Raw genomic sequence first — 18,572 nt, forward strand, 5'->3', positions numbered from 1 at the left:
AATGACTCTAAAAAGTTCTTACCAGCAGCTAGATCAAGCCTATCTTTGGAATATAGTGAGCGGTAAAATTGTTGTAAAAGTTGTGATATGACTTTAGGATCTTTTTGTATATTACCCGCTGTATCTTTGAAAGCAGGGATATGTGTAGTAGGTCTACGTCCTTTAGCAAGGTTAGCTAACATTTTCCCTGATTTATTACCATAGCGGAATAAACAGGATATGTATTGATCTCTATATATAGCATTGAGTTTTTCCTGTGCAATTTCGAAAGCTTGTCTAGCTGCTGTCCATTTAGATTTATTGTCATCTGTAGGGGAAGACAGGAAAAGAGTGTATGTAGAGCGCAGATCTTGGGAAAGTTGAAGATAGTTTTTACGTGCTTCACGTTTCTGGGCAGCCACATAAGAAATTATTTGGCCCCTTAGAACTGCTTTTGCAGTCTCCCAGAAAAGTATTGGGGATTGTGTATGTTGAGCATTGTTAGAATAGAAGTCTTTTTTTAATAGTTTGATAAATGATTCATCACTAGCTAAATGAGAAGGAAATCTCCAAATAATATCGGATCCCTTCTGAAAAATATCTCTTAATTGTAAACTAACAGGGGAGTGATCCGAAATTACTATATCATGAATTTCAGAGTCTTCTACTCTGCCAAGAGAGTCCGGTGACACTAAACAGTAGTCTATTCTTGACCAGGCCGTTTGGGAGTAAGAGTAAAAAGAGTATTCTCTACCATCTGGGTGTAGATGACGCCAAGAATCAGATAGGGAGGTAGAATTAAGGAAGTTGGATAAAATATTATCTGATGAAGTATATACAGTAGGGGTCTTAGTTCTTTTTCTATCTTCAGTTGTATTAAGTTGTATTAAGTCTCCACCAACTATTTTAAGATTATTGTCATCTTGCAGAATGAGGTTTTCCAATTTAAAAAAAATCAGGTCTGATTGTTGGGATCATAGACGTTATATATGCTATATTTGCCCGCTGGAGTGTCAATAAGAAGATGACATATCCTGCCTTCATCATCTTGATATTGAGATAATACCGTACAGGCTAAATTTTTATGTGTAAGAATAACTACCCTGCCTTTACGGTTAATAGCTGGTGAACCATAAACTGCACCCACCCAAAAACGTTTGAGTCTAAAATAATCCGATTCAGTTAAATGTGTTTCTTGCAATAATACTATATCGGCCCTAAGTCTCTTAAGGTGTTTCAGTATAGAAGTCCTCTTAGATGGGGAACGTAGTCCCTTAACATTCCAAGTGATTAATTTCATACAATATTATTAGAAGAGGAGGTGTTAAGAAGAGACCCTGGAAGCACAATAACATAGTGGGTAACCCTTTCAGGCAGAAAAAGAGGATAGCATGTAGCATTTCCAGACAAACTAAAGGTGATATACCTAAGAATAAAACAGTTAACAATATAAACTAAGCGAATAAAGTGAGATGTGGACTTCACTTTTTTCGTATTGTCCAATGTTCGGAGTATTCGCAAACTCCGCATTATGGAAAAGAAATAAAGAGAAAGAAATAACTGGTGGAGAGGTCACATCAACCTCCGCTCCACTAAATGAGTATATATTGAAATTAAAGACATACACATCCCTACCCTCCTGAGAAATGTGTGAGTTGTCACAGGGAAGCAAATAAATAAAATAAAATAAAATAAAAGGAAGAGCCAGTATATAATGATTAGTACTTAAAGAAGTTGTACTTAAAGGGGTTGTCCGGCGAAAAAAAATTATTCACAGAATAACACACATTACAAAGTTATACAACTTTGTAATGTATGTTATGTCTGTGAATGGCCCCCTTCCCCGTGTCCCACCACCCCCCACCCGTGTACCCGGAAGTGTGGTGCGCTATACATACCTGTCACGTGCCGACCACGGTCTCCGATCCTCAGCAGTGACGTCTTCTTCGGGCGGCCAGCGGATCTTCCCGAGTGCTGGCCGCCCTCTGCAGCGTCATCCGAAGCTCAGCCGCGATTGGCTGAGCATAACTGTGCTCAGCCAATCGCAGCTGAGCAGCTGATGAGGTGGCCGCGTCATCAGCCGCTCAGCCGCAAATTGGCTGAGCAGAGTTAAGCTCAGCCAATCGCGGCTGAGCTTCAGATGACGCTGCAGAGGGCGGCCAGCACTCGGGAAGATCCGCTGGCCGCCCGAAGAAGACGTCACTGCTGAGGATCGGAGACCGTGGTCGGCACGTGACAGGTATGTATAGCGCACCACACTTCTGGGTACACGGGTGGGGGGGTGGGGGGTGGGACACGGGGAAGGGGGCCATTCACAGACATAACATACATTACAAAGTTGTATAACTTTGTAATGTGTGTTATTCTGTGAATAATTTTTTATCGCCGGACAACCCCTTTAAACCTAAAACCATACAAGGTGGAATTATACATATACATACATATACATGCACACACACACACACATACATATATACATACATAAATACATACTTACACACAGACACACACACCACCAAATGCATTACTACTTAGGCTAAAGAAAATAATAATGTAGTAACAAGGTGTCCCTAATATAGTATTTAGTCAACATATATAGGGCTAAATAGAGAAAAAATACTCAGTTTTAATGAGCAGCATAGCGTCCAACAGAATAAAGATGGCGTTCATAATCATTCCATTTTTTCTACCGTGTCAGTAGGGCCATCCAAACGTCGTCTCTTGTGCTTGTCTTGAATAGGTGGAGTGAGACCCTTTACATCTTTAAGGGAAGAAATGGCTTCCTCAGGAGAACTGTAAAGAGAGGCTGAACCATCCGATTTGAAAACTTTCAGTATGGCAGGATAAAGAAGAGCAAATCGTATTAGATTTTTTACCAATGTTGAGCAAATGTGTGCGAAAGCTTTACGTTTTTGAACCACTGCTGCGGAGTAGTCATTAAACATGAGTATTTTATGGCCACGAATTGCAACATCAACTGTAGATTTTTTAAAGCTTTGTAAAATGTTGTTTTTATCATTATAATTCAGATACTTGACAATCACTTGTCTGGGTTTCTGTTCTTTTTTATTTGCATCTTGATTTTGTTTCGCTGGTGTGGGTCCCACACGGTGAGCTCTTTCCACAGTAATGTGACCTGGTATACCCAAGGCTTGGGGAATTTCTAGAGAACATATAGCATGTAATTGCAAGGCTGGAATGGATTCAGGTAAACCTATAATACGTAAATTGTTGCGCCTAGAGCGGTTCTCTAGATCATCAGTCTTTGTTTGCAATGAAGCTGTGACATTCATATTCTGTTGTAGTTTTATTTTTGTAGAATGTATTTCATCTTCTAACAGGCTGACTCTCTCCTGAAGTTCAGTAATCTGTGAGGTATGCGTTTCTATATCTCCCTGTATGGTTTCTAGGGAGGAAACTATAGTGGCCTCAAGAGAGGATTTTATGTCATTTAATATCATCTTGGACACTTGAATTGCCAGTGCCTTGCAAGACATATTTAGTCCTGGTATTATGGTGTCACAGAGGTCCGGCACTGGGGTTTGTGAGGTATGTGTTTCCTCTGTGTGTGCCTCAGCAGCAGCACCTCGTGTCGGCGCCATCTTAGGTGTCCCTGTGACAGAGCTGTGAGGTAAATGAAGGAGGGCTTATGGGGAGGTGTATAACTGGTTTCCCGCTTAATGAAGTAGAAGAGAAGACTTAGAGAAGTCAGAGGTGTGGTCCGGCAGGGCCGGTAATGTCAGAAGTCAGAGCGGGGAGCGATATTATGAGCGGAGGGTGGAGGAGCTCACTCACACTGCTGCCATCCCATACGCGCCGGAACCGGAAGTCGTCCCCATAATTTTATGGTGTCCCTGTGGTATATAGACCCCCGTGTGCTCCCTCATTTATATACAGCCCTCCTGTGCACTCCCCCATTAGTATATAGACCCCTCCATGTGCTCCCCCAGGGGTATATAGCCCCCCCTGTGCACTCCCCAGTAGTATATAGCCCCCCCTGTGCGCTCCCCCAATAATATATAGCCCCCTTGTGCGCTCTCCCCCAGTAGTATATAGCCGCCCTGTGCGCTCCCCAGTAGTATATAGCCCCTCTGTGCGCTCCCCCAGAAGTATATAGCCCCCCTGTGTTCTCCCCCAATATTATATAGCCCCCCCTGTGCTTTCCCCAATAGTATATATATAGCTCCCCTGTGCGCTCCCCCAATAGTATATAGACTCCCTGTGCTCTCCCCAATAGTATACTCCCCTTACCCTGGCGCCAGAACTCCAGTGATGTCGGGCGCTGACACCAGGGGGAAAGTACGGCCTCTTGTGACTGCAGGAAGTGCGGCCACAAGAGTCTCTCTCTGTCAGTGCCGCTGCTGCTGCTGAAGCGCAGCAGCGTGCGGGGGGGTCCCTGTAGGGGGCACCATGGATGGGTAAGTAGATTACCAATCCATGGTGCTCCCCCCTGACAGGCTGGTGGTCAGAGCCCTGTGCGAACGCACTGGTCGCACATAGCAAAGGCCGGCCTGCTCGGGGGGCCCTTCAACCAGTGGGCCCGTTGCACGTGCACCTTTTGCCCTCTGGTTAAAGCGGCCCTGCTGCCAATCCTACCTGTAGAAAAACGAGGCATACACAGTACATCCCATGTAAGATAATATTGGATAAACTCCTTATTGTGCGGCTCAACTTCAAAGATAAAAGATGCTTGATCATAATATGTGCATGGAAATGGGAAAAAAAATTAAATAAAAAAATGTCTTTACCTTATTCCAATATCAGCATTACAGGTAGAGAATACAGCGTGCTGTGTGGTGTTACAGGTAGTAGCTGTGTGGTCTGTGGTGTTACAGGTAGAGAATACAGCGTGCTGTGTGGTGTTACAGGTAGAGAATACAGTGTGCTGTGTGGTGTTACAGGTAGAAAATACAGCGCTGTGCGGGTGGGAACACAATGAAATGATAAAGTACTACAAATAATTCAGTAACACAATGAAACTGCAATGTGTGAACACAGACAGTGTGCAGAGTGAAGGACTGTGATGAACAGCTAAGGGAAAGCAATGCATTCTGGAACCAGTACTGCATTCTGGGAACTGCTCAACCAGGAAATACAGAAACACAATGCAGAACAACCCTCCTCCCCCCAAAAAAAATAAAATAAAAATGGATTTTTGGTAGTTTCAAAGCTGGGATAGATAGGTAAGTAATACTTTATGCTTTATGTAGAAAATTCTTTTTTTTAACCTTTACCTGGAGTTCCCCCTCTAAATACAGGCTGGAACCCCCATTGATCAGCTGTAATCTGTGAGGGAACTTGATAGGACACCACATGGAAAATTAAACATTACATGGTGCTCACCAAAATCGATGGACACATATTGCATGTTAGGTCCTGCAAAGTTACAGACTCTCTTGAGTCTTCTGATTTAGCTGACTGCAGTGGCGTAGCTACCATAGAAGCAGGGTAGGCAGCTGCTATGGGGCCAATGAAGGAGGGGGGCCCGGAGATGCACAGGGAAGATTAGAGTCTCCTGTGTCCTTCTGCTAACCCCTTATGTACTGCAGTGTGTAAGTGACCCAGTGTTCATTTACATGCTGCAACATAAAAAAGGGCTAATATGCAGAGGACAAGATCTCCGATCCACTGATAACCCTGACCTCTGTTCTCAGGAGCTACTGAACAGGTCAGGGCTTATCAGTGCAGGAGCATTGAAGCAGGGATCTCATTATGTTGTGCATTTTAGTCTGATCGTTCATCTGTGTATTTAAAGATAAGGGTTCCTAATTGGCAGATAACGGCGTATTTGGCCGTTATCTGCCAAATATGCTGCAGATAGCAATGATCCAGCAATGGTCAGCAGACTGCCTCTATCTCCTATGGGCTCCCCCGCAGCTCCCCATGGCCCCCCCCCCCACTTATCCGCTTGCTGTTGGCACGTTTAATAGCGCTGGCAGCAAGCAGGTAACGAGGAGCAAACGAGCACTGGCTTGAAAGGTCTGGGCTTGCTTGCTCCCTCTCAATGTCCCGTGTAATAAGGGCTTTACTCCATCTGATCCCAGCAAAAGAAGGAACAAATTTGAATTACACTGAATGATTAGTGAAAGAATGCGGAATTACAGCGAACGATTAACAATGATTTTACGGTCAGATCTAAATCAGTGACGACACACAAATATTTTTTAATCGTTGGCTGCAATTACACAGGACGATTATCGTTTAAATTTGAATGATATAACGATTTTCTGCGCGATAATCGCTTGTGTAAAAGGACCCTGACGGTTTATTACCCATACCTCCTAACTCTATGATGTACGTTAAATCACAGTTATGAATGTTTCATGTGGCTGCATCCCTCCCGTCACGTAGTCACATGATGCGGGGCTGCAGTGCTCCCCGTCCTCTGTATAAATGCTCAGTAGTCACATGGTGCGGGGCTGCAGTGCTCCCCGTCCTCTGTATAAATGCTCAGTAGTCACATGGTGCGGGGCTGCAGTCCTCCCCGCCCTCTGTATAAATGCTCAGTAGTCACATGATGCGGGGCTGCAGTCCTCCCCGCCCTCTGTATAAATGCTCAGTAGTCACATGATGCGGGGCTACAGTCCTCCCCGCCTTCTGTATAAATGCTCAGTAGTCACATGATGCGGGGCTTCAGTCCTCCCCGCCCTCTGTATAAATGCTCAGTAGTCACATGACGCGGGGCTATAGTCCTCCCCGCCCTCTGTATAAATGCTTAGTAGTCACATGATGCGGGGCTACAGTCCTCCCCGCCCTCTGTATAAATGCTTAGTAGTCACATGACGCGGGGCTACAGTCCTCCCCGCCCTCTGTATAAATGCTCAGTAGTCACATGACGCGGGGCTACAGTCCTCTCCGCCCTCTGTATAAATGCTCAGTAGTCACATGATGCGGGGCTGCAGTCCTCCCCGCCCTCTGTATAAATGCTCAGTAGTCACATGATGCAGGGCTACAGTCCTCCCCGCCTTCTGTATAAATGCTCAGTAGTCACATGATGCGGGGCTGTAGTCCTCCCCGCCCTCTGTATAAATGCTCAGTAGTCACATGATGCGGGGCTACAGTCCTCCCCGCCTTCTGTATAAATGCTCAGTAGTCACATGATGCGGGGCTGCAGTCCTCCCCGCCCTCTGTATAAATGCTCAGTAGTCACATGATGCGGGTCTACAGTCCTCCCCGCCCTCTGTATAAATGCTCAGTAGTCACATGATGCGGGTCTACAGTCCTCCCCGCCCTCTGTATAAATGCTCAGTAGTCACATGATGCATGGCTACAGTCCTCCCCGCCCTCTGTATAAATGCTCAGTAGTCACATGATGCGGGGCTACAGTCCCCCCCGCCCTCTGTATAAATGCTCAGTAGTCACATGATGCGGGGTCACAGTCCTCCCCGCCCTCTGTATAAATGCTCAGTAGTCACATGATGCGGGGCTACAGTCCTTCCCGCCCTCTGTATAAATGCTCAGTAGTCACATGATGCGGGGTCACAGTCCTCCCCGCCCTCTGTATAAATGCTCAGTAGTCACATGATGCGGGGCTACAGTCCTTCCCGCCCTCTGTATAAATGCTCAGTAGTCACATGATGCGGGGTAACAGTCTTCCCCGCCCTCTGTATAAATCCTACCTCAGTACTTGTTTAGGCAGGAAGTTCACACCACCACTCTGTGTAGGCACTCTGGCTATCAGAGTAAGAAGGAAGACAGGAAGAAGCCACAAGATCATGGGCCCTGGGTAAGCAAGGACTTCAAAAGTTTATTGTGTTACCACAGAACAAGTATGTAACAGGCAAGACACATATATACAGTTTTATAAACACTTTTTTTAAAACACTGGTATATATCGGAAGAAGTATCAGTCAATCATTCAGAATAATATATCTTTACTGATTAGTCTCCGACTGATTAGCCTCAACATAATATTCGACTCCAACCACAACTTTGCCATTGAAGTTAATCAAAGCTTTCACTTAGGTGATGTTATTTTATTCCGTAGATAGAAATATTCAGGGTTACAGAATGTTTGTACCACAGTGCCGTAATTATTGGTACTAAAAGTATTACAATATGTCTAAAGACTTTTATGTATGAATATTTAAAGAATTCCTTCTTGGGCCCAGGAGAGAGGTTGGTGAGTTAAATCTATGAATCCATTGATTTGTTTGATTGATATACAACAATTAGTTCAATGGTGAAGCTATATATTTGTGATTCCAAGTTCAAAATCGAAACGAACATGTCTACCTTAGGCTATGTTCACACACCGCCAAAATGACGGACGTTTTTATTGGATGGCCATCATTTAACGACAAATAATATTTTATAACAATGGCCGGTATTATACAAAAATTTGTCATCCAAGAAAATAGACATCATTCTGGCAGTGTGTGAACATAGCCTTATAGACATAATAAAATAAACTGGTTAACCTTCACCCAAAAACCTAAACTTTTGAAAGTATAATTGCTAAACACATAGCCACGTGGAATGTTGAACTTGGTTTGTTGATGTCATAGAAAAAAATCTGTATGATAAAACATATGGAAACAAAAATATACATAGCGTCGGAAAAATTGCGAACATTGTTCACGCCTTTAAATATAACATTTGGAATATTCCAATATCTATATATTTTTTTTAAATAGGTGTATAATACATGTTTCTTCTAGAAGAATTTCATTGTTGTTGATTGTATTACTATTACTACTATATATCATTCAAAAAGTCTATAGTGAAAAAACTATTTTGTTGATGTTGGATTTCTGAAAATTCTTAATTTCACATTTAGGCTCTGTTCACACTATGGGATCATAGCAGGAAAAAGCATGACCATTATTTGCAGCCATCAATATTGACAGATGGCCGCCTTTTCCTTCTATGATGCTGTAGTGGGAATGTAGCGTTCTTGTGGTATTCTGAGAATATTTTTCTACCTGGGTACAGATGGATATGGACGTAATAATTACCACTAACAACACAATAGGTTTTATGATCATTGTACTATGTGTACAAATTATCAGTTTTGACTGCTGGAAATCTGTTCCATTAGCTGGGGACAATTATTGGCCACCTTCATGTCTATGAGGAATTTCATTTGTCTTAAATTGTTTTGATTCCAGAGTAGGTAAAATCATCTGGACTTAAAGAAACGCACTATGTTAAAATTAAACCTAAAGGGTCAAATGGCGCCTCCTTACTAGTATAACATTTCAAAGTGAAAGGGTCAGTAGTTTGATTTAAAAGCTTCAGGGCATTTGTAGTTGTTACTTAGATTTGTCTTTGGTGCTACTTATACATCAATTAGCAATTAGTTTGTTGGTATGCTGTTTCCCAGACACTTATATTTCACTGCAACTCCCACTTACAACATCCAAATCCGTGTCCAGCCAACATGTTTCACAGTACACTCGGTTTCACCAGGGGACCAGGAGACTATGTGAATCAATGCCAGGGAAAAATCTCTTCAACTCATAAAAAAAGAAAAGCATCTACTGTAGGTTAAATAGTTGGTTGGAAAAGTGACACATTTCTATTTTTACAGCAGATAATATTTGATTTGCCACTAGTGGTTACATTAGCTTCACTTGTACAACTATTGCACATAACAATAATCAATCTATCTATCTATCTATCTATCTATCTATCTATCTATCTATCTATCTATCTATCTATCCATCCATCCATCCATTCATCCATCCATAGTCACGTAACTCTTTTGGTTATTGCGGTATTGTAGGCTTCTTACAGCATGGGCTGAGATGTTACAATACTAAGAGAGGAAAGGGAACTTTCTGGCTAGAAAAGGCGATGTAGTTTAGTGTGTGGGACCTACATAACTAACCTGACAGCTAGAGAATACGACACTACAGCCCAGCCTAAGTGTAAGTAACAAATTCTAACACTCTACTGTCTTCCACTTCTCTCTATATAGAAATTAATGCAATCTAACCTTTTTAAATGCCTATTTTATTGCATTGTACATATTTTTTACAATGTATACATTTATTATTATGTAGACTAATAATCCATTAGTTTTAACAGCCAATCATTACTTGTACTGAACAATTAAGGATTATCATAGTGACATAGTACATAGCGCAGAGTTTACAACTCACGTAGATGAAGAAAATAACTTTTTTTTTCTCTTTCTATCTATCACCAAATGTTCTGTAATGCTTATTAGGTTATGCCTTATGTTATTGAATTGTATTGTATACACACATACAGGTGCATATATTCTAATACCCTTATATACTCTAGTCCTTAACATTTTATATGTAACAGTATGTAGCAGCACCAACATTTTTGAATAATAATGACTTTGTTAACACTGAAAACATAAAATTATTAAATTGTTTGCATCTACATAAATTATTGCACCCAATAGTTCTTCATAAATATGGTTTAGCTATTATCTCTAAAGAAAGTCATAATGAATAGGTATTGCTATTGTTAAATGGTTTTTTTTTGTTTAATATAACATATACATTCATTAATGCGAGATTTTCTTTACCCACTGTATATAACAGATTAGTATTTAGAGTGTGTGATACTGTATAGAATATGATAAAGATGGGTCATAGCCAATACAATTTTTGAGAAAAAAAAATGGGATTTAATTTTTCATAAACAAACCAAAAAGTAGATAGGGGAACATACAGAAATAAGGAAGGGGAGGGAAGGGTACATACCAGAGATATCAGTGCATCTTATGCAGAAGGAAATACGGTAGATTTTCGGCAATACAATAGGAATATGGTAGTGTTTTAGCAATTAAAAAAACAAGTGTGGGGACCAATTCTGGTCCGTACATCATCCAATCTTATTACAAAAAGTACCGCAATATACATTAGCAAGTGCCTTGGGAAAAAGGGCCACAGAGAGCATATGATTAGGTAGAAATGAGGTGAAAGGCATGTTATACCAAAATATCCAAATATACATGAGACCATAAGGAATGTTAGAAAATTAATCAATTTTGTGAAATGGATCAAATGTGGTTGACAGAACTAATCATCCAAAGTGTTTATTTGGATCCAACCTAGGAGCATATTATAAAGAACAAGGAAAAGGAAAGAGGAAGGCAATGCTGCCAAGAACGATATATAACCTGACAACATGTGCCGCCCATATCCTAATCATATAAAAACTAGACATGGTCCAATCACCATGTATGCAGAATGTAACACTGAGGTATGAGTTTTTAACTACAACAATGCTAAGAACTGTTGTAGTTATGTGGCCACACATGATTACTCCTTGCCTTGGTGTCAAGAGCGGCAACTTAGGCCTCCATTATGTGGCTGGTTGACCCCAAATGATGTGTGTCCAATTTAATAGAGTAGATCGACCGCCACTGATGTATGCCCAATATAAAAGAGTAGATTGACTGCCACTAATGTATGCCCAATATAATAGAGTAGATTGACCACCGCCGATGTATCTCCAATATAATAGAGTAGAATGCCCGCCACTGATGTATGTCTAGTATCATACAGTAGAGTGACCACCACCGATGTATGCCCAATGTAATACAGTAGATTGACTGCCACTGATATATGTCCAATGTAATAGAGTAGATTGACCACCACCGATGTATGCCCAATATAATACAGTAGATTGCCACTGATATATGTCAAATGTAATAGAGTAGATTGACCGCCACTGATGTATGCCCAATATAATACAGTAGATTGACCGCCACTAATGTATGCCCAGTATAATACAGTAGATTGACCACCACTAATGTATGCCCAGTATAATACAGTATATTGACCGCCACTAATGTATGCCCAATATAACACAGTAGATTGACCACCACTAATGTATGTCCAATATAATACAGTAAATTTACCACCACTAATGTATGCCCAGTATAATACAGTAGATTGACCACCACTAATGTATGCCCAGTATAATACAGTATATTGACCACCACTAATGTATGTCCAATATAATACAGTAGATTGATCATCACTGATGTATGCCCAATATAATTGTATCTTCTTTTTTAATGGCGTACATTTTTCAAATCCAATGGACAAAAAATACTTACCATGTGAATAATAGTGCATGTTTCCCACTAAAATAAGTCGGGCTTGTAGTCATGCATTAGTCCTTTCCGCCATCTAAACTTAAGCAAGAGGGTGCAGAGGGAGTAGAATGATGCATGATGGCAGGATTAGACCAAAAACCGCATTTATGTAGCATTTATTCATTCATATCTTTATATGAACTGAATACAAAAATCATAAGAGTATTTGAAAGTTTAGTTAATTTTTTATTTTTATTTTAAATGCACTGATGCATTAGAGATAATTTTGAATGTGTTTATCATTTTAAGTCAAGTGTGTATATACCATAGAAGCAAGCAATATCCAATATCCAATATCTAGTCTTTTATGAGAGGGGGCTTTGTTCACTGATACCATTTGCCATTGGAATGAGAATATAATTTTCTGTTAGAAAATCCAGGCTTGGGGAATTGTGGATAGAGAAACAGACACCAAACGCTGTTCTGTAAAGCCTTGCAAAACGTGTCATCCTAATAGGGGGGATATTTTGATCTTTGCTATGGTGGTTTGTCTCATCTATGCATACTTTGCCTTTAAATCTTGATCAATTTCAGTTATAATTGTTATTCATAAAAGTTTTAGAAGGCATATAAAACTTTAACCCATATTAGCCTTTCCATCTTAAAATTGACCTCCTATTGTTATTGTTTAGTGTTATTGTATACTCAGTATTTAGCTCCTATAAATCACGGGCTGATTATAGGCAACGCTCCTTTGGCCAATATCAGGCTGTGTAAACCTGTCAGTGAGGAGCAGGTAAAATCTATTCATATCGGTTGCACATCTCCCTGTGTAAACAGGGCATGTGCGACTGATAGCCATACATTTAAATGGCCACATAAACTATGCAGTTGTGTGTGCGGCCTAGCTGCTTGATTAATCTTGCTTTCTAAAGGCACTGCAAACAAGCTCTGAGTTCACTGATCTGCGCTTGCTTGCATCCTTGCATGGCCCCATATTGGGCTGTGTAAAGGGACTGTTATTACTTCTTAGCACCTATAGCCAGCACCGGTGCTGTATGACTACATTACACTGGCTGTGGGAGCTATGAACAGTTTTGAGTGGCTGGGAGTGTGGACTACAGCCTCTTTTAACAGATATACTTAAATGAAAATTTAAGTTTAAAATTATTTAGAAAAATGATTATTGTGCATGGAGTTGCACCATAATTATTTCTCAATAATTGTACACTTTAGGGTGTATTAAAACAAGATAAAATTGTATTTAAATCCTGTTTGTTTTCCTTCACAGAGCACCGATCTTGAGGCGGCATTGAGACAGAACAAAGTGCCAATGTCAAGGCGGTTCTTTGCACTATTGTCAAGAAACTGAATTTTCAAGAATTGATGGAAAAGAAGCTCATAACTTACTAGCAGGCTGCACCCATCTCTCAACATTGCAAGAAGATGAACGCCATTAAGTGTGTGTTGGTTGGCGATGCTGCTGTTGGGAAGACTTCACTTCTTGTCCGCTTCACATCTGAGACCTTCCCGGACAGCTATAAACCAACTGTGTTTGAGAACACAGGAGTGGATGTTTTCATGGATGGGGTCCAGATAAGCCTTGGACTTTGGGACACTGCAGGCAATGATGCCTTTAAAAGTATACGTCCAATTTCCTTTCAGCATGCGGACATTGTCTTGTTGTGCTTCTCCGTAGCTAATCATAACTCTTTTCTAAATGTGAGAAACAAGTGGATTACTGAGGTCAAACACCATCTCCCCCATGTCCCAGTGCTTGTTGTGGCTACCCAGACTGATCAGAGAGAGATGAACCACACCCGAGTGCCATGCATCAGCTCTGCAGATGGGAAACAGCTGGCACAAGATGTTCGAGCCAAAGGATACTTGGAGTGTTCGGCTTTAAGTAATCGGGGAGTCCAACAAGTATTTGAGTGTGCAGTGAGGACTGCAGTCAACCAGGCCAAGAAAAGAGCCAGACGGAAGCGCTTTGTCGATGAGTGCAAAATTATATGAACAGCTTCCTATACATCATTATACATCTCCTCAGTGACAGTGAAATTACTTTATATGTACCATATTCCATTGTGCTGTTAATGTCTTGTTGGCTCTTGCATAATATTATTGTGTAAAATCCAGAATGGGTCCTATATCTCACAGACTATAGATTCACAATTTTTTTTTAGTTGTAGTATTGCAGTTTTCTGATCTAGTTGTAAAGCAATATGGAGACCGGGCCTATATCTGGAGATAACATGGCAGTCAGAAGCATGCTAGAGATGTCAAGGAAACATTTTGTGCATTCCGTAAATTTTTTTTTACTATTTATTTTACTTAAAGAGGAAGTAATACAACAAGAAAATAAAATACAAATACAAGCCGATGCAGGAAGTAGTAGATGCAATGGAGCCACATGAAACCGTACGAAGTGCATTGATGTTCTGTTTGTATGTTCTTGTTAGGATGAATCAGTGCCACAAAAACACCTGGCGCCCTACTTGTACAAGTCAGATCACCATCCACACATCCCATAAATCTCTTTTTTTGAATTGTTTAACTTTTGTGTTTCTGATACATATCACCAACATCTCTGCATAGTCAAAGAGCGGAAAGAATAAATTCTTTCTAAAGAACACTTTAGAAGTGCTTTACATTGAATTTGATAATAAATCAGTATGAATTGACCTCCTTGAAGCTCCCTCTGGTGGTCACTAGAGCTACAGGAATATTATTTAATGCAATGCATGGAATTTGCATCAATATAATAAACGTAATTTCTAAAATATGCTTTAAAGGGGTATTCCAGGAAACATTTACTGATGAGCTATCTATAAGTAACTGATTAACAGTTGTCAGCACCCTGCTGATCAGTTACTGTAGATAGCTCATCAGCAAAATTTTGCTCAGACTACTCCCTTAAATTCAATTTGAATAGTTTTTGCTACTCTAATGGAATGTGAACACTATAAAATCTTGTCTGACCGGTGGTCTCCGTTTCTCCTGTCCCATAGACTCAATGATATTCTAATGCTCAATCCGCAGTCCATTCAAAAAATTGCCATTTCAATTCTTTGGGCAGAACGGCGGATAAAGTGGCGGCAGCGCCTGAAATTTCCACCCAAATTCTGTAGTGTGCACATACCTTTAGGTTGTGGTCACACGTTGCAGTAGCACTGCAGTTTGATTACAGTATTGTCACAGTGCTGCACAATCACAGTGAAAATGCTGAAGTGCTGGGGCAAGACTACACTAAAACAGCAATGCAACGGCAAGGTTTGAACACGTTTGTAGCTACAGTTAAGGAAAAACTTAATTTCTAAAAACATTTCCAATGAGACCATTTAGTCTACAAGAAAAGATGCAATTTGATGTCAGATTCTTAGAAAACAAAATCTGAGTAAATTGTATTAATTAGCTGTATGTGAATTATTATACACAAGACAACTGGCTTCCAGTCCTGTATAACATGACTTTTTCTATAACTCTCATAGATTTTAGTGGAGATGGGTACACAAAATAGTTTCCAGCAATCCACTGAAGTCTATGGCTATTGTGGCAGCTGAGAATGAGCAAACAGGGGTCACTCTGTGTATAGGAGTATAAAAAGATTTGCAGTTTCAAAAATATAAAGAAGATGTGATCAACATGGATATGAGTTACAATGTCTCTTAAGCTGAAACAAATGTTCCCATTGAAGGGAGACAGTGATATTGTTGACTGAAAAACTCTTTATGTCAGCGATTATTTTGTGTAGATAAAGAAATAATAAAGTGTTTATTATTTAAAAACTATTCTTCTCTTCACTGTCCAATAACCCAATCTCATCAAGATACAAACATACTAGGCAAGATTTCATAAAAACAGCAAAAGTGAAAGGGTGAGCGTTCCTCCGAGCAACCAGTAGAATGCATCTATGATTTTCCAAAAGGCCTTAAATGTAATCTGTCAGCTCTATAACATGCTCAGGGCTCAAATGTCAAGGAGGTGGTGGTGAGCTGCAGCAAACCTGCCTTTACTGATTGCAGAACAGCTCTTAGTTCTGGCAGCCAAGCCCTGTACAGCCTACAGGGCAGGGCGAGGTGGACGAAGAAGGGGATTTGTATCCTGCAGCTTAGCACAACCCCCTTGGCACCAGTTTAGCGCATATTATAGGGATGACATATTCTCTTTAAAAAAGACCAATAACCGGGTTGCCAGAAGCAGTTTTTCCATGTTGACTTGTTACAAGTGTTAAACAATCTTCCACAAAGTATTCAAGTAATTATAGCATGTCATCAGTATTTAGGAAAAGAGAACATAGGGTTAGATATACTATTTTAAAAGCTGGCTGAATTTGTGCTAACAATCTGGCATCCATGCCTTTCATGACTGGCCAATCTATGAGAAAATTAAATCACCTTGTGTTGATGAATGAAAGAAGTAAAAAATCAATCTAGCAACTCTACCTGTCTGATAACCAAGCCATGTAATAGGCATAGTAAATGAGCACCGTTACTCTATGTGCGTTTTTTTGGACCATCTGCAGGTTTAGATGTTGCACATTCTATATATACCTGTATAAAACTTGTCGATGTCTTCTTTCTGCTCTAAAATGGCTTTATTTAATCGGTGGTCAGTGTCAGCTAGGCGGGGCTTCATGACAGTTGGGTCCTCTTCCCAGCCATGAGATGGGGCTCAACTGCTGTGAAGCCCCGCCTAGTTGACACTGTTAACTAATGAAATAAAGTGAGAGGAAGAATGGGTGACAGTATTACTTTAAACTGGCAGTATTTGGTGAATAGGATATGTAAGATGACAGTGCATGTGGTAGAAATTAGAACTTATATGGTGAGCCACAAAAAATGGACTTGTGAACCACATGTGGACCACTGATCTACTGCAAATACTGGATGGCTAATATGTACATGTCATTTCTTTGCTTTGCTGTATTTAGAAAAAGACACAATAACAGCATATATATTCAATAAAAATGGCCATGAGGCTTTCTGGCTTGGCTTTGTGAAGGAAGCAGAGCAGAAAGAAAAGGGCACAAAGCTCAGTTTAATGCTTCTGCACCTTCATTCTAGCACCTGAGTACGTAATGTTTTGCCTTCACATTATGTACATGCTACATATAAAATAGAAGTACACTTATTGCCCCCCCAAAAAAAGAAACAACTAGTACATCAAAATAGAAACATTGAATTACTACAAAACTTAGCATGCAGTTACATAAAAGATTACATTTGTGGTGTGATTAGAAATTGAGTATTGCCACAAGGGAGTAAAAGAGAGGTGCTTCCCCTATAAAAAGGGTTTCAGAGGCTACTTTTGGTTAGTGTACCTCTTGGTCAGAGATCGCTGACTGCTAACCAAGCCTCTACAATGCATTCAAAGAAATGTTGCCAAATTGATAGAGTTTGAGAGGGGATGCATCACTGGACTGAGAGAAGCAGGAAGGTTGTTTCTTCCCACCATCTAGGCTGTTCTTACCAGGCTGTAAGACATAGTGGTTATGTGAGGGCATGAACACATTATAAACAGGCTTCAGATGGCCCAGACAGACCACCAAGTAGAGAGGATTGCTTGATCTGCCGACAAGTATGATCATCTCCCCTAGTAGTAATACAAAGGACACCAATAGCATAGCGTTATGTGCAGGTCATACGGTGGCCACGTGTTGTCTTTCATGACACGGCTTCTACATGGAATTTTCAGCAGGATAAGGCTAACCACATACAGGAAGGGTTTCCCGGGAATGTCTCTGACAGATTGCAACACTTCTTTGGCCAGCCCAGCTGCCAGATTTATTACCAATGAAGCACTTATAGGACTAGCTGGAATAACAGCTTCACCAGCCTATAGGTGGCTTGACACCTAGATTTTTATGGTGTTGCCTCCACAAAAACACCAGAAAAAGACGTCAATGTTGAGCTTGGTGTTTTTTTCCCTGTTTTTTCTTTTTGCTCTTTTTTTCTGGCAGTTTTGTGTTTATGTGGGTATTGCGTTTTTTGTGTGTTTGTCGTTTTTCGATAAAGTCCGTGTTTGGGTCTGAATTCAAAATCTATTGCATCTGTGCCAGAAAGACCTGGCACACTGAGTTTGCTGTGTGCTGGGGGGGATTTGGGACAGACTGTTATCTTTTGCCCCCCCAATGGAGCGCAGCCTGCCCCACAGGGGGTTAACCTAATCCCCTGGGGGCCAGACTGTCACTTTTGGGGCACAGAAATGACACTAACAACACCATAAACAGGTTGCAGAAAAAAACGCCACATCCATATCATGCTGTGTTTTGGAAAAACAGCCACAGAGCCTCAAAAACGCCAGAGAGGAGAAAAAAGCACCACACACAAAAAAAAGCCAAATATGTAAGGCATTTCATAAACTTCTGTTGACTTCCAACTAACATCTGACTCCTCAACTAAATTTTGAGGCAGTGTGAAACCAGCTTATGTATGCAGGATCTGCAGGCCCAGCTGCAACAATTGCATGATTCCATAGCCCAACCATATCTCGTATCCAGACTGGAGATATCCCATCAGGGTACTAGAGCCTTCTTTCAATTGTACGTTAAAATACTTTCCCTTTT

At 40.8% G+C, this 18,572-nt stretch overlaps 1 protein-coding gene across 3 annotated transcripts in view; it reads left to right on the forward strand.

Annotated features, from left to right (window-relative positions):
- Window positions 1-15,753, forward strand: part of RHOH (ras homolog family member H) — a 33,988-nt gene extending 18,235 nt beyond the window's left edge. The window contains exons 1-2 of one of the 3 annotated variants that reach the window (XM_069976495.1): window positions 7,627-7,705; window positions 13,296-15,753. In XM_069976495.1, the coding sequence (XP_069832596.1) occupies window positions 13,451-14,020 (570 nt within the window). In that variant the 5' untranslated portion in view covers window positions 7,627-7,705; window positions 13,296-13,450 and the 3' untranslated portion in view covers window positions 14,021-15,753. Of the gene's footprint in view, window positions 1-7,626; window positions 7,706-9,782; window positions 9,852-13,295 lie in introns of those variants that run through there. The other 2 variants (XM_069976494.1, XM_069976493.1) reach the window with 2 other exon arrangements.
- Window positions 15,754-18,572: the final 2,819 nt, after the last annotated feature.

The sequence above is a fragment of the Dendropsophus ebraccatus genome, chromosome 7 (assembly GCF_027789765.1).
Source record: "Dendropsophus ebraccatus isolate aDenEbr1 chromosome 7, aDenEbr1.pat, whole genome shotgun sequence".
Lineage (NCBI taxonomy): Eukaryota > Metazoa > Chordata > Amphibia > Anura > Hylidae > Dendropsophus > Dendropsophus ebraccatus.